The sequence below is a fragment of the Giraffa tippelskirchi genome, chromosome 3 (genome assembly GCF_054371585.1).
Source record: "Giraffa tippelskirchi isolate mGirTip1 chromosome 3, T2T-mGirTip1v1.2.pri, whole genome shotgun sequence".
In the NCBI taxonomy this organism is placed as follows: domain Eukaryota; kingdom Metazoa; phylum Chordata; class Mammalia; order Artiodactyla; family Giraffidae; genus Giraffa; species Giraffa tippelskirchi.
In genome coordinates, this window is record NC_137277.1 from 43,524,628 (window position 1) to 43,549,973 (window position 25,346).

The 25,346-nt window shown below is 52.8% G+C and overlaps 2 protein-coding genes and 1 non-coding gene across 7 annotated transcripts in view; 2 read left to right on the forward strand and 1 right to left on the reverse strand.

Moving 5' to 3' along the window:
- NOS2 (nitric oxide synthase 2) overlaps positions 1 to 3,653 on the forward strand; it is an 81,302-nt gene extending 77,649 nt beyond the window's left edge. For both annotated transcript variants that reach the window (XM_081584864.1, XM_081584865.1), the window contains 4 exons: positions 269 to 390; positions 714 to 862; positions 2,049 to 2,243; positions 3,052 to 3,653. In XM_081584864.1, coding sequence (XP_081440990.1) covers positions 269 to 390; positions 714 to 862; positions 2,049 to 2,243; positions 3,052 to 3,171 — 586 coding nt within the window. In that variant the 3' untranslated portion in view covers positions 3,172 to 3,653. The remainder of the gene's footprint in view (positions 1 to 268; positions 391 to 713; positions 863 to 2,048; positions 2,244 to 3,051) is intronic.
- Positions 3,654 to 5,013: 1,360 nt separating this feature from the next.
- On the reverse strand, positions 5,014 to 23,336 carry LGALS9 (galectin 9). 4 transcript variants are annotated; one of them, XM_081584584.1, is made up of 11 exons: positions 23,247 to 23,336; positions 17,121 to 17,212; positions 14,434 to 14,635; positions 13,466 to 13,576; positions 12,042 to 12,137; positions 10,139 to 10,174; positions 9,427 to 9,477; positions 8,718 to 8,759; positions 8,210 to 8,298; positions 7,951 to 8,113; positions 5,014 to 5,767 (listed from the first exon to the last, which is right to left on the reverse strand). In XM_081584584.1, exons 1-11 carry the CDS (start codon positions 23,283 to 23,285, stop codon positions 5,621 to 5,623), a joined length of 1,068 nt encoding a protein of 355 aa, XP_081440710.1. In that variant the 5' UTR covers positions 23,286 to 23,336; the 3' UTR covers positions 5,014 to 5,620. The 4 variants fall into 4 exon arrangements, with proteins under 4 accessions (XP_081440710.1, XP_081440712.1, XP_081440713.1 ...); XM_081584587.1 differs by having other exon boundaries at positions 5,063 to 5,767; positions 7,951 to 8,025; XM_081584586.1 differs by lacking the exon at positions 12,042 to 12,137 and having other exon boundaries at positions 5,049 to 5,767.
- An 899-nt stretch (positions 23,337 to 24,235) lies between these two features.
- On the forward strand, positions 24,236 to 24,308 carry TRNAG-UCC (transfer RNA glycine (anticodon UCC)). The gene has a single exon. It is a non-coding gene; the product is annotated as a tRNA-Gly (tRNA).
- The last annotated feature ends 1,038 nt before the right edge of the window (positions 24,309 to 25,346 follow it).

A 25,346-nucleotide genomic window follows, 5' to 3' on the forward strand; every position in this document is an offset into this window, starting at 1 on the left:
TGGTGGTGGGCTCAGAACAACGAAGCTCAGCCTTTTTCCCAAAGGACCCCAGGGTGAGGTGATGGTGAATGTAGTTCACCTGGATGGGGGACATGAAATAGCCTGCTGGACTTGGGAAACCAAATTTGAGCTCGCTGTCTCCACCGCAACCCCCTGCCCCTCCACACTGCTGCCTCAACCACACCCCAGTTCCCCTGCCCCTGTCCTGTGTGTGTGCGTTGGGCCCAGAGTGTCTGAGGACAGGACCTCTTTCCTTCTGTCCCCTCAGTGCCAGTGGCTTCCAGCTCCCCGAGGACCGCTCCCGTCCTTGCATCCTCATCGGACCCGGCACGGGCATCGCCCCCTTCCGCAGTTTCTGGCAGCAGCGGCTCCATGAGGCTGAGCACAAAGGTATAACTGGAGGGCTCCCGGGGATGGGGAGGGGGCACCAGGTGGTGCTCGGCGCCTGCCTGGGAGTAGAACTGTGACTGTAACCATCCCACAGACATTTCCTGGCCCCTCTCCCAAGTTTACCTCAACCTGTGTGGAAAGATGATATCAATGTCCTGGGCCTCAGTTTCCTCATCTGTAAAATAAGGACAGTACTATTTTAGATAGGATGTGGCGATGAAATGGGATTCCAGTTGGGCGCCCAGCTCAGCCAGCCTTGCAGCATGATCCGCGCGCCCTCTGCTGGTCATCATGGTAACTGCAACCTGCTCTGGGTCTTACAGGGCTCCAGGGCGGCCGCATGACTCTGGTTTTCGGGTGCCGCCGCCCGGAAGAGGATCACCTCTACCGGGAGGAGATGCTGGAGATGGCCCGCAAGGGGGTGCTGCACGAGGTGCACACTGCCTATTCCCGCCTGCCTGACCAGCCCAAGGTAAATGCGACAACTGTGCGTGTAGAAAGGGTGGAGCATTAAAAGAACAGACTATGGTGGGTGTCTGGCTCCCCACAAGCCCCTTGCCTTTGTGAGCCTTCACCTCCTCAGCTCCAAAATAGAGACGGGGGCTTGCCTGGTGGTCTAGGGGCTGAGACTCTGTGCTCCCAATTCAGGGGACCGAGTTCAATTCCTGGTCAGGGAACTAGGTCTCTCATCACTCAACTAAAGATCCTGCATGCCGAAACAAAGACCCAGTGCAGCCAAATAAATAAATATTTAAAAATAAAATGGAAGGAGTTATGCTGTCACCAGAGCGGTGCTATGAAGCTACTGATAGTATGTTCACTCTTCCAGGAGAAGAGACAGGCCCTGAAACATTAAGGGCTAAGTCAGGGTCATGTATGGGTTCATCCCCAGTGCCTGGCCTGCTGAAGGCTCCCCTCTCTGGATGTACAACTGTTGGGTGGGTGGTGGTCCAGGTCAGCTTCATGCTCAGGCAGTGCAGGGCTGGAGGGTGGCTGCTGTTCCCCAAATGGCCTGCTGCCCCGCTCTGCTGCCCCAGTGGGCACTTTGCCCCAGGAGCCTGGGCAGTCAGAACAGTCTCTTGGCTCAGCCTTTGTGAACTTGTCCCATTGGACCCCTCCCAACCTGGTACTGGCCTCCGTGCTCGGTGGTGTCTCTGTGCCTGGTGGCATCACTTGTGTGAAGCAAGAGCAGAGAGTCCCCGATTGACTCCAGGATTTCTGAATATCTGGCGAGCCCTGCTCTGAATTACAAGCAGGGTCCCCTGGACAGTCTGCTGAGAGGCTCCCTTTTCTGAGGTCTAGGCAGATGGGCCTCAGAGCCCTGGGCAGGGCAAGTGGCTTGATTGATGCCTCTTTGAAGTGTGCTAAATTTAGAGCAAGTGTGCTAAATCTGGGAGCTCCACTGGAGGGTCAGCTCCTCAAGGGCAGGGCTGTGGCCGGTATTCACCTCTCCAGCCCCAGCCCAGGCCTGGGCCAGGCAGGGCGCCAGTGAACCTCCTCATCCCGACGTTGATTGTCCCCGTGCAAGGCGCTGGCCGGGAGGGTGCTCACCCCACAGCCCCTTGCGCCCTCTCCCTGCCTCCCTATGGCCAGCAGGCCTGACTGCAGCCTTTGCCCCCAACATGGGGGCCTGAACCCACCATCTCCTCTGGTTTCAGGTCTATGTTCAAGACATCCTGCGGCAGCGGCTGGCGGGTGAGGTGCTTCGCGTGCTCCATGAGGAGCAAGGCCACCTCTATGTCTGTGGGGACGTGCGCATGGCCCGGGATGTGGCCCGCACCCTGAAGCAGCTGGTGGCTACCGCGCTGAGCCTGAACGAGGAGCAAGTGGAGGACTATTTCTTCCAGCTCAAGGTAGGGCCGCTGGTATGTGGGCTCGGGATGCAGGTCACGGGCACGGGCCTGGGAGACGAGACCAGGGGACTCAGGCTCAGACTGGACTCAAAGGAATCCTAGAGAGGACAGGAGGTCAGAGCTGGTGAGCTGTTAGAAAGCCTGACTGTCCATCCTGATCTGATTGCTCAGTTGGACAAAAGCAAACATGTTGATTTTCTGCAAGACACTCAGAGCCCCTAACACGCTGCTGTGCATCAAAGAGCTTAAAGACTGGGAGAAAGTGCACAGCATTTCCCAACCATATTTATCTCAGAGCCCACAGTTCCTGGAGCCCTGTGGGACAAGCACAGGGCAGGCTTTGCTGTTGTTCAGTCGCTCAGTCGTGTCCGACTCTTTGCGACCCCATGGACTGCAGCACGCCAGGCTTTTCTGTCCTTCACCATCTCCTGGAGCTTGCTCAAACTCATGTTCATTGAGTCAGTGATGCCATGCAATCATCTCATCCTCTGTCATCCTCTTCTCCTGTCTTCTATCTTTCCCAGCATCAGGGTCTTTTCCAATGGACAGGCTTTAATGGCTGTCATAAAGCTTGTGGAGATGTTTTGTGGTCCACACCAGAGTGGGTGCTCATGGGAGTTAAAGAGTCTAAGTGAGATTCAAATTTAATCTAAGCATGGCAATTGGGAAGGCAAATAGTTCATGAGTGTCTGTGTGATGGGGAAACCAGGGAACCCTGGGGGCTGGTCCCAGCCTGGACCTGCTGAGTGAGAGGGGGCTGCACCAACAGAGCTGATATTAATACCTTGGTCTCTGTTTTCCCTTAAAGAGCCAGAAGCGCTATCATGAAGACATCTTTGGTGCTGTATTTCCCTATGAGGTAAAAAAGGATGGAGCAGCAGGGCTGCCCAGCGATCCCAGAGCTCCAGGCGCCCACAGCAGAAGTTAAAGCTGCTGCCATGGAACTTAATGATGGCACCCACTCTCGATTATCTGAGGTCACAGGACTGGGTATACTAGAGGGAGATTGTATCTCCAAGCTTCAAATCTTATTTCCCCATCTCCTTCCCTCTCAAACCCTTTACTTGACCTGCTACCAAGTAGCAGCCTTGGAGACAGAGCGGAACCTTTTGTCTCTCTTGAGCCCCTGCTCCAGGGTGATGGAGAGACAGGCCTCCCTGGTCCCTTGGAGACTAAATCTGCAGTGCCATGTCTGGCCAGGGGGTGAGAAAGATGGAACTTCCTTGATTGCACCACTTGGAGTGACCACCTGGAGGCGCTGTCATGCCACTCTGTATTTAGCTGCCCATGTAAAGTTATTTATGCCTCTGTATTTAAAAAAACAAACAACCCCCAGTCTGCCTCTCGGGCCTTCCTTGTATGATTCCATGATGGAGATATTTATACGAAATACATTTTATTTTAACCACATTGTATGTGTATGTGTGTGTGTTGTAAGGAAAGCAGCCTTAAGCTGTACAGAGTTAGAGTTGGGGGGGTTGGTGATAGGGTTGCCACAGCGTGGACAAAAATCCCCCACAAAGGGACATACCAGCTTGGCTATGTTGCTTCTGTGAAATGCCCACTGGGCCTGGGGGCAGCACGTGAAGTTTTTGTGCACATCTGAAAACCTGTGATGGAGGCGAGGAAGCACAGGCTGGCCCTACACAGGAAGCATCTTACATGGGGTGTCGTGGAGACAGGGGCTGCCAGTCCTTTAGCGAAGGCCTGCCCCACAGCCCTGTCTCAGGAGTCACCGCCTTCTGCTCTGGGGCTGCCTGTTTCATGACAGTTTGGCCAATAATGATTTGGCCCCTGTGTGACAAAGCAGGTGAGGCTGGGCTACATGTCAAGGACTTGATGGTGAGCGAAGGACACACGTCTTCCATGGGGAAGGCTTCTTAAGGGACCAAGCCCGGTGGGGACAAGGAAGGAACTCAGCCAGGGGCTAAGTGGAGGGTTGGCTAAATCTGGCTCCCAGCTTGGGTTTGGACTCTTGTTTCCTTGGCTCCTTGGCCCCCTTCTCCCCTCCCCTACTCCTGCTCAGGTGGGGTGGCCAGGCGGTGGGGAGGAGGAGAAGGGGCACGCCACCGCAGTGTCCCAGCGATGCATCTGTACAGCGTGGTCAAGGAGAGTCCCCCGGACCAGCGCCTCTCCCACTCCAGCGAGCAGGGGACCACCTGGGCTTTTGTTATATCGCAGACTGAGGAGGTCTGCAGCAGAGCCCGGATTCTGTGTTTCTAAGGAGCCCCCAGGTGCTGCTGGTCCAAGCCCACCCTGGCTCACGAGGACTGGATTCTTGGAGTTAGCAGGATGTGCTGGCGTCATGGGGACACAGAGTCGGGTCCCCCGGCACTGGCTCTGTGACCAGCAGAACCGCCACACTGAGTCTCTTCCCACTCCCCACATACACTGACCCCTGATGCTGGGGGACTCACAGCGGGCCCACACACACAGGTGTCTCTTCTGAACCAGCTTCTCCGGAGCTCACGAGCCCCCTCCTCCCACCGGGACCCAGGGTTCTGCTGAACTGGCCCTGCCGTGTGGCCGCTTGGCCCAGCCCTTGGCCCATTTCAGAAGCATGGAGCCATTGGTTTTCTGTCACCAAGCTTCCGGCAAAGATTCCCGTCCAGAGGGGGCCTGAGCTTTCTCCCACACCCTTGTGGGGCTGGTGGGGGACCCGCTGGGAGCAGACCCCAATGTCAGGAAGCCCCCTGATCAAAGTGAGCCAATGATCTCTCCTCCCCCTTGCCTCAGTCAGGATCTTCCCAGTTCCGGAGACAACAAAACGTATCCACATTCATTTAATAAACCACAACTATCCCATGCGCGTGTACCAACAAGTCTTTTTCTTTCTTTCTTTATTCGAAGGACACTGGGAAAAGGGACAGCCCCCTGCTGAGAAGGTTCCGGTCCGTTAGTGGGGGCCAGAGGGGTGTCAGCAGGGTAGGTTTAACGGAGCAGGGAGAGGGTCAAGTTTGGAGAAAGAGGAGGGGTCGAGGATACCGCTTCCACGTGGAGTGACAGCTGGTGCTCAGACTAGGTGAACTGGAATGGGGGATGGGAATGTGGTTTCGAGGCAGGTGGGGCTGCAGGCCTGGAGCCTGGGAAGACCAGGACCCTCCCTTTCTGCCACGGGAACTGAGCAGGGCCTTCTGCCTGTGGACCACCCGTCTTCTGTAGGATCTGAGTGCTGCCCTGTCTAAGGAAGACAGTACCGGCCAGCTGCCCTCTCCACTCGGGGCTGGCTGTAGCCAGGAGCAGAGCCAGCAAAGGTCGTGGTCTCTCCAGCAAAGCCCCCAGATTCTAGGCGGCCTGGGAAGGGCTGGGGCCGGGGCCGGGGTGGGAAAGATGTGGGTGGTGAGCAGATCCAGACAGCAACACAGGGCGGGGCTGGTCTATGTCTGCACGTGGGTCAGCTGGATGTCGCCCCCCACCTCCAGGTTGTTGATGGTGGGCAGGTTCTTCAGGCGGTGGTAGTATTCAAATAGGTGCTGACCATCCACGGCCACCTTGAAGCAGTGGCCTTCACACGAGATCCACACCTGGACAGACAGGCCCCCCGGCATTTGCACCCTACCTGGGCTGTCCTCAAGCGGAAGGCAGGCTCGTCTCCTTCCCTCCTTCCCACCTTCCCCAAACTTCAGTGCATTTGAGCCACACCGAAGGATTCACTCGTGCCCAAACATGCCTCGCACTCTCCTTCCCAGCACCTTTTACATATTCCGTTGCCCGCCTTGCATCCCCACCCAGAATGTCATTGCTCCTTGTTCTGCATACCTTGTCCAGGTGGATCACTGCTAATCCCTCTTCAGGATTCACCCTCCTCCTTCCAACCAGCCTTCCCAGCCTTCCCCCACCTCCTATGCATGCATAGTCGCTCAGTCATGTCCAATTCTTTGCGATCCTTTGGACTCCTCAGGCTCCTCAGTCCACGGGATTCTCCAGGCAAGACTACTGGAGTGGGTCGCCATTTCCTTCTCCAGGGGAATCTTCCCAACCCAGGGATCAAACCCATGTCTCCTATGTCTCCTGCATTGGCAGGCGTATTCTTTACCTGCTGAGCTATCGGGGAAACTCCCCACCTCCTGACCCCCATCGAGTCAAGTCAGATGCCCCCTTAGGGCTGGCGTATGTCATCCATACCCCTAGGACCCAGCACACAGGCGTGGTCAGTGCTTGTGTTCCTGCTGCAGCAGCCCCTTAACTTGTCTTTTCCTTCCCAACATCCTCCAGGAGGCAGCGGCAGCACTTCTGTTAAACTATCATTGTCCCCACCGCACACTAACACCAGCAGTGTGGTCCCTGCACACCAGGCACTGTCCTAAGCATGTCACAAACACGATCTCATTTCCTTCTTGCTTCTCCACGAGATTGGTATTACTTGTAGTCCCATATTTTAGATAAGGAAATTGAGGCACAGAGCAGTTAAGTCACTTGCTTAAGGTCACACAGCTATCAAAGTGTACTGCTCTCTGGCTTGAAACACACCAACACCTTGTACTAAAATCCAAATTCCTTTGCTGTGGCCCCAAATGCCCTCTATCGGTCATTTTCAACTCCGGGAGAGGAGTATTAGGGCATATTTAACAGCACAGATGGGGCTTCCCTGGCAATTCAGTGGTTAAGAATCCGCCTGCCAATGCAGGGGACACCAATCTGGTCCCTGGTCTGGGAAGATTCCACGTGTCATGGAGCAACTAACCCCAGGTGCCACAACTACTGAGCCCACAAGCTGCAACAAGAGAAGCCGTTGCAATGAGAAGCCCATGCATTGCAGCTAGAGAGTAGACCCGACTTGCCGCAACTAGAGAAAGCCCACGCCCAGCAGTGAAGACCCAGTGCACCCAAAAATAAATTAAAAAATTAAAAAAAAAAATACTGGTGCCCAGGCTCATCCACTCATGGGCCTGGGGTGGGGCCAGGCATTGATTTTTATTTTTCAAGCTCTCAGGTGATCTGAGTGTGTAGTCAGGATTGAGAATCTAGCTCTGTGTCATCCCAGCCTCCAGAATTCCTACCCCTTCCACATCCCTGTCCTCCCTGCTTCCTAGACAGGCCTTGCCCATGACCCTTCCCTCTGCTGCTCCTAAATCTTTGCAAGCTGGGCTCCTCCCACCACTGAAGTCCCACATGCACTGTGGCCTCCTCTGAGATCTGCCCCCACCTAAGGCTGCATGACCCTGGGGCTCACTTGTTCCCTATCCTGCTTTGCTCCCCGCATGGTACCCATTGCTATTCCACAGTGATCTGTTCATTGTTTCCTTCTTCCTCCTCCCACCTCGATTGTAAACTCCGTGGGGTCAAGACCTAGACTGCTGCCGTCATAGCTGTCCCCCCAACATCTGGGGTACTTCCTGCTCAAAGTGGGCCTGGACAAAACATCTGATGAATGACTCTTGAATAAGTGAGTGAGTGATGAATGAATGACACCTCATTCTCAAGTCCCATCCCACACTGATTGGCTGTGTGACCTTAGCATGTAACCTACGCTTGTGAATTAGTTTCCTTATCTGTAACAGCTGATAGTACCTGCCCCCTGCCTTATGCAGGACAGTAATAGTAAAATGATAATAGCAGTCATTTGGTGAATGTTTTCTCTTCTGAGCCCAGGCCTCACGCTAGAGGCATCAGCTCTTGTCTCGATCAACGTGCCCCCAGATGTCCTCCACCCGCTCCTCCTTTGCCCCTTGAGAGCCCATTCGAGCTCCAGGTGGCAACATCTCACCGAAAAGCTCTGGCCTCGGAAGAAGGGCATCCCGCGAGGCAGGCTTCGCTCCTCAGACCCCCAGGAGCCGTTGATCTGCGTGTTGCGGACCACCGCATTCTCGTCGAAGCGGGGGTTCAGGTGGAAGGCGATGTTACTCCCTGAGCGCAGGTTGATGTAGAACCTGGGGGGTGGGCCACTCTCATGGACTCTGCTGTGAGGCAGAGCGGTGGCCAGAATGACCTTGGGGTGTCTCTTCTCCCTGGGAGCCCTGGCTTACCTCTGAGCACTGGGCAGGATGGTGCCCGACACCAGGATACTCTTGGAGGGGTACAGCCCACCCAGGATGGAGGTGAAGAAAGGTAGTGGCTGTGGGGAGAGGGTGGGGTTGGTCAGCCAGCAGCAGCCAGAGCAGCCGCCACCCTAGGGGGACCTTTGTGCCAATTTCTATGCATCTGGACTGTCAGCCCACAGTTTGCTGTGTCTGTGAGTATCTTCAAGAAAGAACTTCATGGTATCTTTACTTGGCTCAGTAAATGGCAAAGAAAACCTTTCCAGCATTAAGGATGCTTAGGCTGAGAAGGGGAGGCTGTATGATATGCTCAGGGTGGGAAGGGACAATTTTAAAGGTGAAAGCTCCTTTTGTAAGTCTTCTAAGTTACTCGGAAGTTTCCAGAACTTCAGTTTACTAAGGCACTGCTTTTAATTTTGTAAGCTGCCTTCTCCCCCTCCCCCCAACCCTGAACAGCACAAACCAGACCTCCCCTCCTCCCCAAGAAACCACTTACATAAACCGGGTTGGGATACACCATGGGTGGGATCATGGGATTCTGTTGAAAAGAGATTGAGAACATCAGGGCGGGAGTGCGCTTGCATGTGTATGCGCACACGCTCATGAGATCGCACTTTCTAGAGCAGATGCTCCAATAGGAGACTGAAGTAGTAAAGGTTTCAGCCCTTGGGTTTTCCCAGCCACCTTCCTCCCCATGTCAGCCTTGGTGGGACTTCCTGTCGTATTCCTGGATTCCAGCGTGGTCACCTGCCCCTCAGCCCCTCCAAGGACAGCCCCACTGACTCCAGGTCCCTGTGTGCATTGTCCCGGCAGGAGGTGGAGGCGGAGAAACAGCCTACAGCCGTGATCAGCAGTGACAGACATCCCAGGGACTCGTCTTCCGGATGCAGGGTCTCATATCCAGATTCTGGGAGCACTGGGCACCACTCCCACCCCCACCCCGCCAGTGACAGAAGGACCGGTTTTCTTGCCGGCCCCTAGGGGATCTATTTCTTGCGCCCTGGGTAAATCCAGCCTGATCCAGAACCTCTACCATCTCTAAGGAGAGTATTGTGTGCATGTCCCCTGAGCGAAGGACCTCAACCCCAAATGTCCCCCACCTCCTTGCCAAACTGCTTTCTTCCTGACCCTGGACCTAGAGAATTCAGCCTTTGGTAAAGGGGCATGTAGTGGGGCTGTGAGCTGACCAGAGTGTTCAGACTTACAGGGAACATCTGTCCAGGGGTGCTGTGCATGGTGTGGACGACGGTCTGAGTCTGGAAGGAAGAAACTACATTTTTAACCAGCTCTCACCTGTGTGGAGACCGCCACCTGCCCCCCAGAGGTGGCACTTAACACATAACTCTCTCCTCTTAGGAGAGTTTCATCTTGAGCTTGTAACCAGCCAGAAGGTACCTCCAAATTGATGGGTAGAGATATTTCTTCTCTTAAGGGGATGAGATAGGGGCAAAGGTTTCTTCTGAGAAGAAATATGGCTGCATTTGTGGCATGTGGCCTGTCTTTCTTAGGGGAATCACTCCAGAATAGCCTCACTTTGCAGAAGGAAGAAGCGGAAGCGGGGTCTTGGCGTCCTGTGGCTGCCGACAGACTGGCAGGGGCCTGAGCAAACCAGTGGCCCTTGGGGCTGTTTCCCACTTTGTCAGGGCCAGCCACCCTCCCCCACCGCAAGTCCTCCCACTGTTACCACCACAGCCAGGCAGACGGTCCAGGGGTCTGGCCTTGGTGGCCCCACCTTCCAGTGGGAGAAGCCGGGTGTTTGGCTCTGCTTCCTCCTTTTAACCTACGACCCAGGGACTGAACCCAGGTTTCCTGCATTGCAGGCAGATTCTTTACCTTCTGAGCCACCAGGGAAGCCCTCTTTTAACCCACAGGAAGAAACAAAGTGAAGAGCGTCTAAAGAGAGAGCAAGAGACTTACAATGGGAGCCGAGTTGGCTGGCCAGATCCCTGGAGGCTGAAAGGGATGAGAAACGAAAACGGTGGTTAACATTGGTGCCGCGTGAGGGTAAGATGGCGGCAAGAACTGTGGTAAGAAATGCCTCCTTCCTGCTGCCAACCAAGCCTTCCTGAGCCTTCCGGGCACCCAGATTCTCACCCATCCCCCCCAAGATAACACTGTGGTTATGCAACAGTGTCGGAGAGGGGTTGGAAGTGGAGGAGGGGGAACTTTCCCACTGGCTCCTTCAGAAGGGGAAAGTGAAAGTGTTAGTCACTCAGTCGTGTCTGATTCTTTGTGACCCCATGGACAGTAGCCCGCCAGGTTCTTCTTTCCATGGGATTCTCCAGGCAAGAATACTGGAGTGGGTTGCCATTCCCTTCTTCAGGAGATCTCCCCGACCCAGGGATCAAACCTGAGTCTCCTGCATTGCAGGCAGATTCTTTACCTTCTGAGCCACCAGGGTAGCCCTCAGAAAGAGAGGAGGACATATCTGATACAGACCATTTCGCTTCCTTTAGCTCCCTGAGATAAAACCATTATTCCTGGTGCCCTAGTTCACCCATAAGGTGAAAACTAACATTGGCTGGAGATTCGTTGTGTGCCAGGCTCTGGCTTCAAGGCTTTACAAATGAGAGAGACATCCTTACCTCCTGTTTTGCTGGTGAGGCAACCAGTTCTCAGAAAAATTAGGCAACTTGCCCAAGCTCACCCAGATAACAAGAGATAAAATCCAAAATGGTACCCAGTTCTTCTGATAGTATCCATCACGCCCCATCCTCCCCAGGCCAGGGCCAGAGTCTGGCTGCCCTGCAAAGGTTCCCTGGAGCTCTACCAGTCCTGGGTCCACATAGCAGGAGGCAGGTGCCCTGCCTGCACTGTGATGGGCATGGGAAGGGCTGGGTAGAGAGACCCCCTGCCCCTCAGTCCTCAATGCTTAAGTGGCCGAGGAAAGGACAGGCCCTGGTCCCCTTCCTGTCCAGGACCCTGCCTTCACCCAGCAGACTGTTCCTCTTGCAAACCTATTCCACATTCATTAACTGAATCCCTACTGCATGCCAGGTGCTGTGGAAAACGCTGGGATACATGAATGAACCAGCTACAATCCGAGCCCACAGAGGGCCTGGTGGGTGTAGGGAAGCAGGGGAGGGGAGTGATGGAGAGACATACATAAGCACAATTATAGCAGGACGTGATGACTGATGTAGCACAGAGATATTGAGAGTCTTTAGGGATGCAGGGGCATCCAGTGACCCACCAATCAGGAACGGTGTTCCACAGGAGCCACACTTAAGGAGAGATTTGAAGGGCCATTCAGGGTCAGCTGGGGGTGAGTGGCAGAGGGGCATGCTTTCAGCACAGGGGCAGCACGTGCCAAAAGCATGGTGGCCTGAGACCGCCCCTCATGAGTGGTGGAGGCCACGTGAGCTTCATGTGTGAGGCCAGGAGGGAGGCTGGGGCAAGCCTAGGGAGGATTCTGCAGATTCTACTGGGGAATCTGGGCTTTCTCTAGAAGGACTTGGGGCCTTTAGGACTTTAAAGCAGGGGAAAGATGCAATCGGACTTGTGCATGGGAACGAACAGTGGTGGTGGGTGGGGGTGTAGGGGTGGAGAACCAGGCCATGGGCGGGGTGGTGAGGGGGCAGATGGCCTGGACAAAGCCAGTGGCTTTGGGAGGAGAGGCGCTGGTGCCCTGGAGAGATAATGAAGGAAGGAAGAGCTGAGGACAGCTCCCAGGTCCCCAGCTCTGGGCTGAGGGGTGTGGATGAACCTTTGGGCATAACGGGCCTGGAGACCCTGGCTGGCCTGCTGACTAGACCAGCCTCTCAGACACTCTGTCCTTCGTGCTGGTGGCTCAGCCTCCCCAGGCCTCTGTTAAACTCACTTTTGATTTGCGCCCCCTGGGCTTGGGTGGGAGACAGGAAGCCTGGGAGAACTGCATCGTGGAGAAGGCGGGCTGCTTGGGAGCTGCGCGGATGTTCTGTTAAAACAAAAGGCGCCATGGGGTGAAGAGAAGCATTAATGGAGCCAAGGAAGAGTGGAAAAGCAGGGGCCAGGCAGGGAGGAGAGAACCAGACAGGTGGGGGAGTGAGGGATGCGCAGGACAGGCAGAGGGAAGGTTGGGCTTCAGTGAGTGACAGCAGGCTGGTCAGCTCTCTCTCCACCTCCATCCCTCTCTCCATCTCTCTTTATCTCCACCTCTCTCTCTACCTCTATCTCTCTCTCCACTTCTATCTCTCTTTCCATCTCTCTCCACCTCCGTCCCTCTCTCCATCTCTCGCCCCACCTCTGTCTCTCTCTCTGCCTTCATCTCTCCATGTTCAACTCCATCTCTCGCTCCATCTCTACCTTTCTCTCCTCCACCCCCATACGAGAGAGTTAAGGAGGGAAGGAATATGAGAGATGAAGACCAAAGAAGAGGATCCTGTATTTGTTAAGGGCCTGCTGCATGCCTTTCCCATGTCAAGGTGCCAAATGTTCCCATGGCACAGATGCCAGAGTAGTGACAACAGCTCCCAATCAGCAGCCTGAGGCCCTACAGAATGTGGGCCCACCATACCCCAGTCTTCCCAGTTTTCACACAAAAAAACAGAAATCCAGATTTCCACGGGCTATTACCTGACCTTTTTTCTGCTACACTGTGGCGGAATGCACATCCCATAGAACAGACCATCGTAACTACTTTTTAAGTGTGTGGGTCAGTGGTGTTAGGTTGACTTCCACCATTATGCAACCATCCCCACCATCCAACTCCAGAACTCTTTCATCTTGTAAAACTGCCCCTGACCTTTTAGATGTTGGTTACATGTTAAAAATTTTAAAACACAGCGAGGATCAAATAGACCTGGGAGTGGCCCAGCAGGCTATTCTGTGCCCTCGATGGGTGTGACCTCACTGAGCTGACACAGCGACCTGTGGGGCAGCAGACCCTGCTCCTTCCACAGCTGAGGAAACCGAAGCAAGGAGAGGTGAAGTCACTTGTCTAAGATCCCCCAGCCGATGAGAATGGCAGAGCTGGGGATTTGAGCAGGATTCAGTTTGATTCCCAAGCCCAGGTTCTTTCTACCACCACTAAGTGGGGATAGAGAGAAGCAGAGACCGAGCGGCATCTGAGTCCAGAAGCCTGAGCGGGTGTCCCAGACAGAGACAGCGACACAAGAAGGAGGAGAAGGGAGCCAGGGGCGTGTCCCCAGAGCCGCCTGGAAAGGAGACTGGCTGGCACTTCAGGTCCACGCAGCAGGGCCCAGGCACAGTGAACTGGGCCCCGCACCCAGCCCCTGGGGACAAGCGCTGGGTGGACAGTCTGACCTGGAAGCTGATGGAGGACAGCTGCACGACACCCATGATGCAGATGGCGTTGACGCGGTGGAAGGGCACGCGGTGGGCATACTGCGTGAAGAGGTTCCCGTTCACTATCACCTGCCGAGGGAAGTGAACATGCCAGGAGGGGGATCCCAGCCAGGTAGAAGCACACCTGAGCCCCTGGGACCCCTGCTTCTAGAAGTTTAGACCTGCATCTAGTTTTCACATTTATTCCCTGTAGATCCGGGCATCAGCCTTCAGAGATGTGCCAGTCACAGGAACATGCTTGGGACCCAGAGGGCATCCAAACACTATCTCTGTCTGGCTCTAGTCATTGCTTTTTCATTCTTTTGGTTGGTTGTTTATTGCAGTAGGTTTGTCTTTCTAATCATAGCTCACCTGGGGTGTTACTGAAACATGCATATTGAAATATACATACAAATGTTGGTGGGGAGCAGAGGAGAGGTAAGTTCCATGACAAAGGGCTGGGGACATTTGTGTTCACACAGAGAAGCACAGCACAGACACAGATGGACTCACCCCTGCCCCCCTTCTTCCCAAGTCTAGAGACACTGCTCTGCTTGCAAAAGCAATGTGCAGTGTCCTGCAAAACCAAGTTATTAATAACACCTGGATGAAGGCAGCAACAGGTAACAGGAAAAGAAATGTTCCCAGGGACCTGGAGTGGAGGAAGGGGTACAACAGAGAAATGGGAATAACTTGGACTGTAAAGACACCAGGAGGCCAAAAAGCACCACGGTGACTTCTCCAGTGCTTATTTCTGGAGTAAAAGAAGCAACAGGTACACTTGTAGATGCAGATGAAGGTGTGTAAGGGGACTGCAGCCTTACAAGGAAATGATCCTCTTCTCTGTACAAAGGTGTTGTTCACGTGACTATTTTAAGACCATACATGGCACCTGATCGAGCCAGGGGACAGGCAGCTGAAGGGACGAGAGGAGAGTTCCAACTCACCTTGAACTCCGAGCTCTGTACCTGGAAGCAGAGCTCAAATGAGCTGCCCCTCTGGAAGGGCATCTGCATCTTCCTCTCCTCCGGCCCCCAGCTTCCTCTCTGCTTCGTGTTGCAGACCACATACCCACCCTCTTCAAACCGAGGGTTGAAGTGGAAGGCAATGTCATTGTCATTATAGCCGGTCTGAAGGTTCACAACAAACCTAGATGGAGGGAAATCAGGCAGTGCTTGGTGTCCTGGTTTACTCCCAAGGGTGGGAACAGGAAGTTCTCAAACTTTGGACTGACATCCATCTGGGAATCTGCATACAGCCTGCATGGCTGGTTGGTACCCATCCCTAGTCTGCTGCTGTCTGTTTTGTTCACCTAATTTGCACTAATGTGTTTTTGTTCAGTTACCACATTTTGCCCTTACAGTGTGAATTTCTATGGGTAAAGAAATTTGTATCCAAGTTGGAACTCGAGAAAAGTGCCTGGAAGTGAGAGCCTTTTGGACCAAGTGGTTGCCAAGGCCTGCCCGCATCCATTAAGTTGGGACAGAAGAGGACAAGTGGAAAGAAGAGGTGACACTGGCGGGACACCTACAGAGACGGTGTCTAAAGGGGAGACATAGAATAAACACTAGCTCTCTGGGCATGGAGACCTCAGTGTGCGTGTCTGTCGCTCAGTGGAGGCTGTCGTGTGTCCACGTGCCCCCAGTGAGGTCAGCAGGCCTGGATCCTGACCCCAACTCTGCCCTGTTTGTCATTTGCAATGACCAAGACCACACTACTCAAGCTGGCCCACCCAGGAAAGGGGGTGACTGCCTTCCTTCGGGGATGATGACCAAGGCAGCCCGAGGATGCCAAGTAAGTGATTCTTTGTTCCCACCTCTCCTCACCATCCCAACTTCCTCTGGGTACAGCCGTGACTCTGAGGTGAGGGCTAAAAAAAAAAAAAGAGCTTCCAAGGGGCCTGACTCATGAAGGGGGTGCAATTGATGTTTGTTCTGACTTTTCCCAGATGGAACTCCTGCATGTCCCCAAACCAAGTTCTGATCTGAGGTTCTCCAGAAAGAAGTCTGTCCTACCACCTTGCCTGAACTCAGAACCAGTGCGGTTCACAGCCTGCTTCTCAGAGTCACTCTGGTCTCCCCAACTAAAACACAGCAGTCAGAGAGCGTGCCTCGCTACCGTGTCATCCTCACAGAGCCAGGCGCTGCAGCACACCCATGGGCGGCCCTCAGTGGACATTGTATCTGCAGGGCCCATTTTTGGTTTTTTGTTTGTTTGTTTGGGCTGTGCAGCATGGCCTGCAGGATCTTAGTTTCTCAACTAAGGATGGAACCCTTGCCCCCCGCAGTGGAAGCATGGAGAGGTGCTCACCTGCCTTCCAGGGAAACCCTGAGAACCCATTTGCTTCATCAGTTAAGAGGGTGAGTTTGGGATGTTGTCCTCAATACCAGGGCACTTGGTGAGCTCTCAACCAGCAAGACCAACAGAACTGGCCAGGACCTGAGCCTTAGATGCTCCCTCCGGGAACACAAAAAGGAAAGGATGTTCCAAGTGACTCTAGAGTGAGAAAATCGAAGTCCCTGTTCCTCTTAAAGTGAAGAATAGTGTTTCTGAAATATCTGGGTGTGATTTTCCCTTTGCCACCCTCCAGCTTCATTGCTGTGTTCCTTTGAAAATTCCACCCCAGGGAAGAAGAGAACAACAGCTCCCATCAGAAGGGGGACCCTCGGAGGTAGAGACAGGCTCTACTAGACAGAGTGGGAGTAGAAAGTCCTCCTGTGCTGGGAGGAAGGGTCGGCACAGGGAGGGGGGGAGAGGGAGGGATGGAAGTTCAGAGACAAGGTTCCCAATTCCCCTGCTGGAACAGTTTCTGGGAAACCAGGTGCCTCGCTTCCCTCCAAGTCCCCTGGGGGGCACTGCAGGCTCTCAGAGTCCATAGTCAGTGTGACTGTGTCACCTGGCAGGGGAGGCAGTGACAGAGGAAGTCATCTAGAGGCTTCTGAGAGAGGTCACGTGTCCAGAGGGGCCTCGGTGTACACTGTGCATCTCAGGGTGCAGCCCACCTGGACCCCACCCACACGGGCACAGGTTGTAGGCCTCTGGGTCACCCGGCCCTCGGCAGAGGTCAGTCAAGGCTGCTTGAGCAACCGATGACTCCCTCACCTCCGAGAATATGTGCAAGCTCCTCTCTGTTCCCAGACAGCCCACCTCGGGAAGGAGGGGGTTGGGAAACAGAGCTGAGGTATTTATATTTCGAATTGACTTTAGCAGCAAAGACTTTGAAACTGAAAGAGACCAAACTGCAACCTTGAAGGCAAGTTTAAATATTTCCATGTCGGCCGACATGAGGGTTCTGAAGTAGATGCAAGTGACTGTAGAAAATGGAGGAAGTTGACGTGTCTGCAGCTCTGGGTCATCGTGTACGAGGTTCAGTCCCAGAACTCTGCCTCTGGGCTGGCCTGCTTCCCTCCCTAGACTGTGAGCCTCCATTCCCCCCTGTCTCTGGGGAGTCTGCTTAATGGTGCCCTGGATGCTACGTGCAGGTGGCCAGGGTCTCATGCATTGTTGGCAGGGCCAAGCCCTTCCCATCCCCTGAGCCAGGTGCGGATGCTTGGAGGATGCTGGGTGGACCCTCCTGAGCTGACAGCACCATGGTTCACTCAGGGATGAGGCTGAGAGAGACACTTCCCGGTACCTGTTCCCGCCTGAGGGAAGAACGGTCCCAATGATGGTGATCTTGTGTCCATCCTGGAGACCCCCTTGGATCATCCCGGTGAAGGGGACAACCTGCGGGGAGGAGATGGTGGTCAGTGTCTCCTGCTTCCTTCTCTCCACACTAGAGAAAGCCCACACACAACCCAGTGCAGACATAAAAAGATTTTAATAAAACAAATAAATAAATAAAGGATCCATGGTTCTGGTGAAAAGACTTCATTTTAGAGCCAGGCATCCTCCAGGTTTGAATCCTGATTCTGCTGCTCGTTACCTGAGTGGTCTTGGGAAGCTTACTTAACTGCTCTTTGCCTCAGTTTCCTCATTTGTGAAATAGGGATAAATCCCGCTTTTGGGGTGAGATTCATGATTGAATGAGAAAGTCTGTGGAAGAGTCCATCATGTAGTAGGTTGTCTCTCTACCGCCCCCACCCCCACCCCCACCGCTTCCACCTTGGTCTCTGAGCAAAATTCCTAAATTGGTTACATCTCAACTTTCGAAGCTTCCTTCCAAATGAATGCCTAATGCTGCTAAGTCGCTTCAGTCGTGGTCCGACTCTGTGCGACCCCATAGACGGCAGCCCACCAGGCTCCGCCATCCCTGGGATTCTCCAGGCAAGAATACCGGAGTGGGTTGCCATTTCCTTCTCCAGTGCATGAAAGGGAAAAGTGAAAATGAAGTCGCTCAGTCGTGTCCGACTCTCAGCGACCTCATGGACTGTAGCCTACCAGGCTCCTCTGTCCATGGGATTTTCCAGGCAAGAGTACTGGAGTGGGGTGCCATTGCCTTCTCCGGAATGCCTAATGGGGTTCTACAAACTGCCTTACACACTGTACAATCTCCTAGTCAATTTTCACATTTTTTCAAGCTGTTGAAGTCTCGTCTACCTTCTCCTTTAAGTCAATTCCCTACAAAAATTAAATGCTTATTTAAAATGGATACTCAACAAAGACCTACTGCATAGCACAGGTAACTCTGTTCAATGATATGGAGCAACCTAAATGGGAAAAGAATTTGGAAAAGAAGAGATACATATATACGTATAACGAATCACTTTGCTGTACACCTGAAACTAACATAACATTGTTAATCAACTATACTCCAATATAAAATAAAAATATAGAAACTATTTTTTAAAAAAAATAAGGAAAAAACTCACACACACACATGCAATGCTGACAGAAATGAGGCAGGTGATTTACATATTTGTGCTGGCCAGGTAGGGTACAGTAGGGAGTGGTGGGGACTTCAGCAAAGTAGGCATCATCTTCCTTATCTGAGGAGCAGTGTCCACTCAGCTGTAACCTGTGATTACCTTCCAGTCCAGTGTGGACAGAGCTTCCAACTTATTAGGAGAAGACAGAAATCTGGATTTTTTTCTCTGTAAAGCTTTCTACTTTCTGGGGCAAAAATCCTTTAAAAAAGGATTGTAGAAGAGTTTCTTTATGATAGGAACACATAATGAATGTTTGCGATGAGATGATATACCTAGATTTGCTTCAAAATAATCCAGGGGTGGAAAGGGAAGGAGGTTTGGGTAAAGGTGAAACAGATAGGTCAAGAGTTGAAACTGAGGGATGGGTGTGTGTTGTTTATGATACTGTTCTCTCCACATTATACATCTTCTTTGGCAGCAAATTAAAGTAAACACTGTGCAGGCCAAACAAAAAAACACCTGCAAGCCCAATTCAGTCCTACCCTGTGTCCTTGAGTTGTGTGACCACTCAGAATCCAGGGAAGCCCCTCTGAGCCTCGTGTGCACAGCTGGCCCTGGGAGATAACCAGTGATGTCAGGATCCCATTCAGACAGACTATACTCTCCATGGACCTTTGGCAGAGGTGTCTTTTGCGGCACCCCAGGTCAGGTCTCAACTCTGCCATTAAATACTTCAGTGACCTTAAGCAAATCACAACGTCTCTGCATCTCTGAGTTCTTTCTGTTGTCTGTCCATGTCAGTGATTTTGGAGTAGAATCAGCCTGACCCAGTTAGGCTGACCAGCATGGTGGACTTTCCTGAAGAAGAATCCCCTTAACTGTTTGTTGAAGCCTCCTAAGAGCCTTTCACACCATCATGAAAGACAAGGCTTAAAATACAACCTTCTGGCAGCGTGGGCTCCTCCCTTAAGCATATTCACACGAAGGTATAAAGAACTGAAAGCACAGTGTGATGGAAGGGGTCCTCAGGGCACAGAAGGAAGGAAGGATAGAGGAAGCCCTGTGTGGATCATGGGGGCAGGCGGTACAGGTTAATCTTAGGAAATGCGTGTGTGTGTGTGTGTGTGTGTGTGTGTGTGTGTTAGTTGCTCAGTCATGTCCAACTTTTTGCGACCCCATGGACTATAGTGCCAGGCTCCTCTGTCCATAGGATTTTGAGGGTAGGGTTGCCATTTCCTTCTCCAGGGGATCTTTCTGACCCAGGGATTAAACCTGGGTCTCCTGCATGGCAGGCAGATTCTTTAACTTCTGAGCCACCAAGGAAGCCATGGCTCAGACAGTAAAGAATCTTAGGAAATGATTTCCCCAAAAAGCTTTGTGAGATTTTAATGTCTTAAATGGCACCCTCAAATTCTGAAACACAAGATTATTTCAAATTGAGTATAGTCCTAAAGACAAGATTATTCATAGCTGCATTATAATTATAAAGAATCAGAAGCAAATCCAAAAGTCCACCAGGAAGAAAATAGTGAGATTAATTTGGTGTTTCCATACAACGGACTGTATGGAGACTTAATAAGAAAAGAAGAGGAAGAAGGGAACTCTTTGAGAATTGATATGGAATGATGCCACATGGATTATTTAAAAAATGGGTGGGGGAGGCTATATATGTATATTTACTAATTATAAATAAAGCATTATGTAAAAACATTTCTGGAATGATTCAAACAAACCATTAATATTGGTTGACTCCTAGGAGGGTAGGGTGGACTGAATAATTACCACCATCCCCTCTGCCCTACCAAAAATGTCTACATGCTACTTCCTGGAAGTTGTGAATATACTACTTTATACAGCAAAGGGGGTTTTGCAGATGTGATTAGGTTAAGGATCTTGAGGTAGGTTATTGTAGATTATCTGCATGGGCCCAATGTAGTCACAGGGTCCTCAAAGAGGGAGGCAGAAGAGGAGGGTCAGTAGTAGGAGATGTGACAACAGAAGCGAGAAGCTGCTGACTTTAGAGAAGGAGGAAGGGGCCACAAGCCAAGGCAAGCAGGCAGCCTCTGGAAACTGTGAAAGGCACGGAAACATTCTGCCATGAAGCCTCCAGAAGGGAACAGCCTTGCTGACACTTTGATTTTAGATTTTGACCTCAGAACTCTAACAGAATAAATTTGTATTGCTTTAAGCCTGGCTGGCCAAGGACCCCTCCGTGCACGTGTGTGTTGTGTGTCTGTGATCTTAGCAAGAAACAGCAGCACCTAGAGGACTTGGAGGAAGGATTTTTATGTTGGATTTATGGTCCCACAGCATGGACTCGCCTCCCAGCTCCCCACGCTGGCAGCTCTGATGTTGACCAAGTCACATGACCTGTCTGCACCCCAGTTCCCTCCTCAGAACAGTGAGACACTGGCGAGGCCAGCCTGGCAGTGTCCTTAAGAGCATTAGGTGAAAGGCTAAGTGGAAAGCCCTCGGCTGGAAAGACTTGACAAGGGTAGCTGTCTGCATCAGGATGATTTAATCCTTCTGCTGGGTCTGAACTAGGTCTCAGCTCCTGGCCATGCTTGGAGACTGAGGATCTTTCCCTCCTCCTCATATCCTTCCAGAAAGAGGAACCAGGCCCTACAGGCCAGGGGTGGGAAGTCTCCTTCTGGAGAACCAGTGTCACAGAGGCCACCCAGCCACACCTGGCTAGGGGGCTCACCCGCAGAGGGCGGCACTGCCGGTGGCCACTTCCGGTGGCCTCCCTTCTGTGCCTTTGTTATCTCATTATCCCATTTCCTTGAAACCACTAGGTCATTATTGGTGCCATGTTTACAGATGAGGAAATAGGAACAAGATGGTTGCCTAACTTTCCCGAAGTCACACAGCTAGGCAGTGATAGAGATAGGTTTGAATCCCAGCACCCACGCTTTTAGCCCCGACCAGGGCCACTTCTCATGGGGAAGCCCTGACCCTCCTGGACTGAGCAGCGAGTCCCGTCCTGACTCTGATGGCTGCTGCCCTCCTGGCCCTCTGGGGCCTGGGCCAGATGAGACCAGAGGGTGGCATGGGTGAGGAATAGGGGTGCTCCTGAGGCATTTCCTAGAGGCATTGACTCAGCTGACCGGCCAGGCGGGTGACCCTCATGCTGCACTTGGGAGGAAGTGAGGTCCTGGATGCTAGAGGTCACTGGGTGACCTGGGGGCAGGCGGCCACGTGGGGTGGACCGTGCTGCTGGTCCCTGGGGGACTGCGCCTGCCTCTTTCTCGTCCAGACTCTGAGGCCCTGTTTTGCCTCTCTGCTGTCAACAGAAGGAATTTCCTTCTAATTTCAAACCTTTGGCTTTTGAACCCAAGGATTAGAAAGGAATGTGTCACCAGAATAATAAAACATGAGGGCCTGGAAGGGGCTCTGGGTCCCCCATCTGAGGGAGAAGGAGACCTAGGTGTCACATCCTGACCCCGAGGTCACCATGGAAGCACCCACTGGGGGGCCCCAGCTTCCTCCAACCCCAACAGGAACCCCCCAAAGTGGGCTGAGGGGCACTGGACACTGCCTGGAGCAAGCAGGCCCAGAGGGGCCCCAGGGGAGGTGGGCTTGAGTGTGGAGTCCAGCAGTCCCCTAGCACCTGCTGTCCCCCCACCCCTCCCAGGAAGGACTCCATCAGCCCACCTGCCCAGCCTCTCAGGAAGCTGAGGTTGGGAGAGGCTCCTACTGAAGGACCAGGCCCAGGACACAGGGGGCATGGAGACCTCCTAAGACCTGGCCTGCCGTCTGCCTGCTTCCTCCTCACCCAGGGCTCTCTCTGTGGGCACTTGCTTCCTTGGTCACTTACCATCTGGGGACATTTGACAAGTGACCTCCACCTGTCTGAACCTGTTTTCCATTTATGACCTGGGGATGATAAGGCTCACAGGGTTTAAACAAGGCCACCTGCAGTGGGGCCTCCACACAAGAGGCAAAAGGGCACAAGACGCAGCCCTTGCACCCCACAGTGCCCCCTCTCCCCCATAACGCCCCAGATGGTCCTTCTCAGGTATCTTTGACCTGCCCTGCATTACTCTCTCACCCCTCCGGGAGCAGACACCTCCTCAGGAGGCCTTCCCTGTCACCCCCAGGCTCCTATTAATTCTAAACACTTCCACAGTGAGCCAGACACCTTTCAAGCTCTCTCAGTGGACTACCTCACTTAATTCTTCCCCCAGCCCTGGGTGGTGACTTGAGGGTTATCCCCATCGTACGGATGCAGAAATGAGGCTCAGAGAGGTAAAGCAACTTGCTGGAGGTTGCACGTGTACGCCTGCTCAGTGGTTTAGTCATGTCCAGCTGTTTGCCACCCCATGGAATGTAGCCTGTCAGGCTCCTCTGTCCATGGGACTTTCCAGACAAGAATGCTGGAGTGCGTTGCCATTTCCTCCTCCAAGAGATCGTCCTCCCCCAGGGTTGGAACCCGCATCTCCTGCACTGGCAGGCGGATTATTTACCACTGAGCCATCTGGGATGTTTGTGGTCACCCAGCTAGGACATGGCTGAACCCAGGGAGGCCATCTTCAAGGGAAGTGCACTTCGCTTCCAGGCTGGGTTGTTAGCCTCCCCAGAAGCCCTGTGTACCTCTCCCTTCATGCAAAAAAAAGTATTAATAATCTCTTTTCTAGTTATGATGTAGGCCCTTCTTCCCCACTGAGCATTTAGAGCAGGAGTGGCACCCAGGGAAAGTTCAGTAAACCTTTGCCTACTGAATCCTGGTGATGCTCCTCCGCTCCAGCCCTGAGTGGTGCTAGGGGAACGAGACGAGCTCAGAGGGGAAATTCTGTCAGGATCACGCCGGCTGGTTTGTCTGCCTTTCTTATGTTCTCATTTGGATGCCCCCCTCCCCCCACCTCCTGCAAGAGCTCCTGTCACCTGCAGGAGCTGGGACACCTGTTCCTCCCCACCCCTAGCTGAAGCCATCCCCAGCCCCAGGAACTCACTGGGTTTATGTAGGAAGCCTGGGCACCACTAAAGGCCATCTCTGCACCTCCTCTGTAGCCACTGCCACCTCGCTCGCCGGCTCAATGAAGAAATAGAAACCAAAGCAATCTGGCAGTTATTCAATGGGGAGGAGCCCAGGGCAAGAGGAAATGGGTAGAGACAAAGAGCAGAGGATAGAAGCCAATGCTCCTCACCCAGTGTTCTCTCTCCTCCCTCTCTCCTGTGCTCCGCCCCAGGTCAGAATAGGTCCCAGAAGTTCATGTAGGCTCAGAGATCCTCACCGCATGCACACCACAGCAAGCTTCCAGGAGACATTACCCCTGATGTTGTGGTTGTGTCATGAATGTCCAGACAACAGTGGGACTGCTTGGCACGGCCCATGCAGATGGGGGCTGCCTGTACGTGGGGTGGCAGCGGTGCTGGGAAGGCCTGACTATAACCATTTTTCCAGGCAGGGTAACAGAGGCTCAGAGAGTCTAAGGGTCATACCTAAGGTCACACAGCTCATTAGTGGCAATCTGAGCCATCTGAGGCTACTTGGTGGTGGTGGTGTTCAGTCGCTCAGTCATGTCAGACTCTTTGTGACCCCCATGGACAGCAGCACTCCAGGCTTCCGTCCTTCACCATCTCCCGGAGCTTGCTCAAGCTCATGTTTGTTGAGTCTGTGATGCCATCCAACCATCTCATCCTCTGTTGCCCCCTTCTCCTCCTGCCCTCAATCTTTCCCAGCATCAGCGTCTTTTCCAATGAGTTGGCCCTTTGCATCAGGTAGCCAAAGTATTGCAGCTTCATCTTCAGCATTAGTCCTTCCAATGTATATTCAGGGTTCATTTCCTTTGGGCTTGACTGGTTTGATTTCCTTGCAGTCCAAGGTACTTTCAAGAGTCTTCTCTGGCACCACAGTTCAAAAGCATCAATAGGGCCTGGAAAAGGTTTCCTCCCCTTTAAAATTCTCTTCCTAATGTAAAAACATTATCATGTTGGGACTTCCCTGGTGGTCCAACGGTTAGGACTCTGCACTTCCACTGCAGGGGGCATGGGTTCGATCCCTGATCAGGGAACTAAGAGTCTGCATGCTCCCTGGCATGAAAAAAAAAGAAAAACATAATCACATAGAAAGAAATGTCTTGCAAACATAAAACCTTACAGTGAAGCTTACCTTGAAGCGAAGTGAAGTGAAAGTTGCTAAGTCATGTCTGACTCTTTGCAAATGCATGGACTGTAGCCTGCCAGGCTCCTGTGTTTATGGAATTCTTCAGGCCAGAATACTGGAGTGGGTAGCCTTTCCCTTCTCCAGGGGATCTTCCCAACCCAGGGATCAAACCCAGGTCTTCTGCAATGCAGGCAGATTTGTTACCGTCTGAGCCACCAGGGAAGCCCAAGAATACTGGAATGGGTAGTCTATCCCTTCTCCAGGGGATCTTCCCAACTCAGGACTTGAACTGGAGTCTCCTGCATTGCAGGCGGATTCTTTACCAGCTGAGCTACCAGGAAAGCCCAAGGTTACCTTAGCATTGTGTATAATGATGCCCCAGGAGCTACTGACCCTTTTCTCTACCAATTTCTCTCTCTCTTCTCTCTCCCTTGATTTTGGGCTTTAGAATAGGGAGCAGATAAGTCTCAGACGTTCCAACTGACATGGATACCAGGGCAGTATATTGAATAAGCTGTCTTTAATTGGCTCCACCACCTTGTTAAAGGAAATGATTGACTGAAACAGAGACTCAGGATCACCTGGATCGTGGATGGAGATGCAGAGGAAAGACATAGCAACAATAGTCTTACCTGAGGTCAGGAGGGTCCCCCACACCATGTGGCAGAGACAGGGCCCGACGGTCCATGCTGGACAAGCAGTTGAGGGTCCTACAGGAACCAAGTGGGGAGCAGGTGCCCCAGGGCTGCTCCCTTCTTGTGCTTCAGAATTTGTAAAGACTGACTTCTTCGAGATGTTCCCATAGACTGAGGCCATATACCTTCTCTCTCCCCTCTCCCTCCTCACTAGATTCCTGGATCAATTGAAACTTGACCGAATTTAAGGGGCAGGGGCAGGTGGCACAGTTGGAACAGAAAGGAGAAAAAGAAGGGAAAATTCTTTGCAA

Bases quoted from the DNA above. Each gene is read 5' to 3' on its own strand.
- LGALS9 (XM_081584584.1), bottom strand. From the start codon at position 23,285: ATGGCCTTTAGTGGTGCCCAGGCTTCCTACATAAACCCA. The intron at 14,636-17,120 runs GTACCGGGAAGT...CCCTCCATCTAG, and splicing joins CTTCCCTCAGGCGGGAACAG to GTTTGTTGTGAACCTTCAGA. The intron at 8,299-8,717 runs GTAAGTGGTTTC...CTCTCCCCACAG, and splicing joins TGTATCCCAACCCGGTTTAT to CCACTACCTTTCTTCACCTC.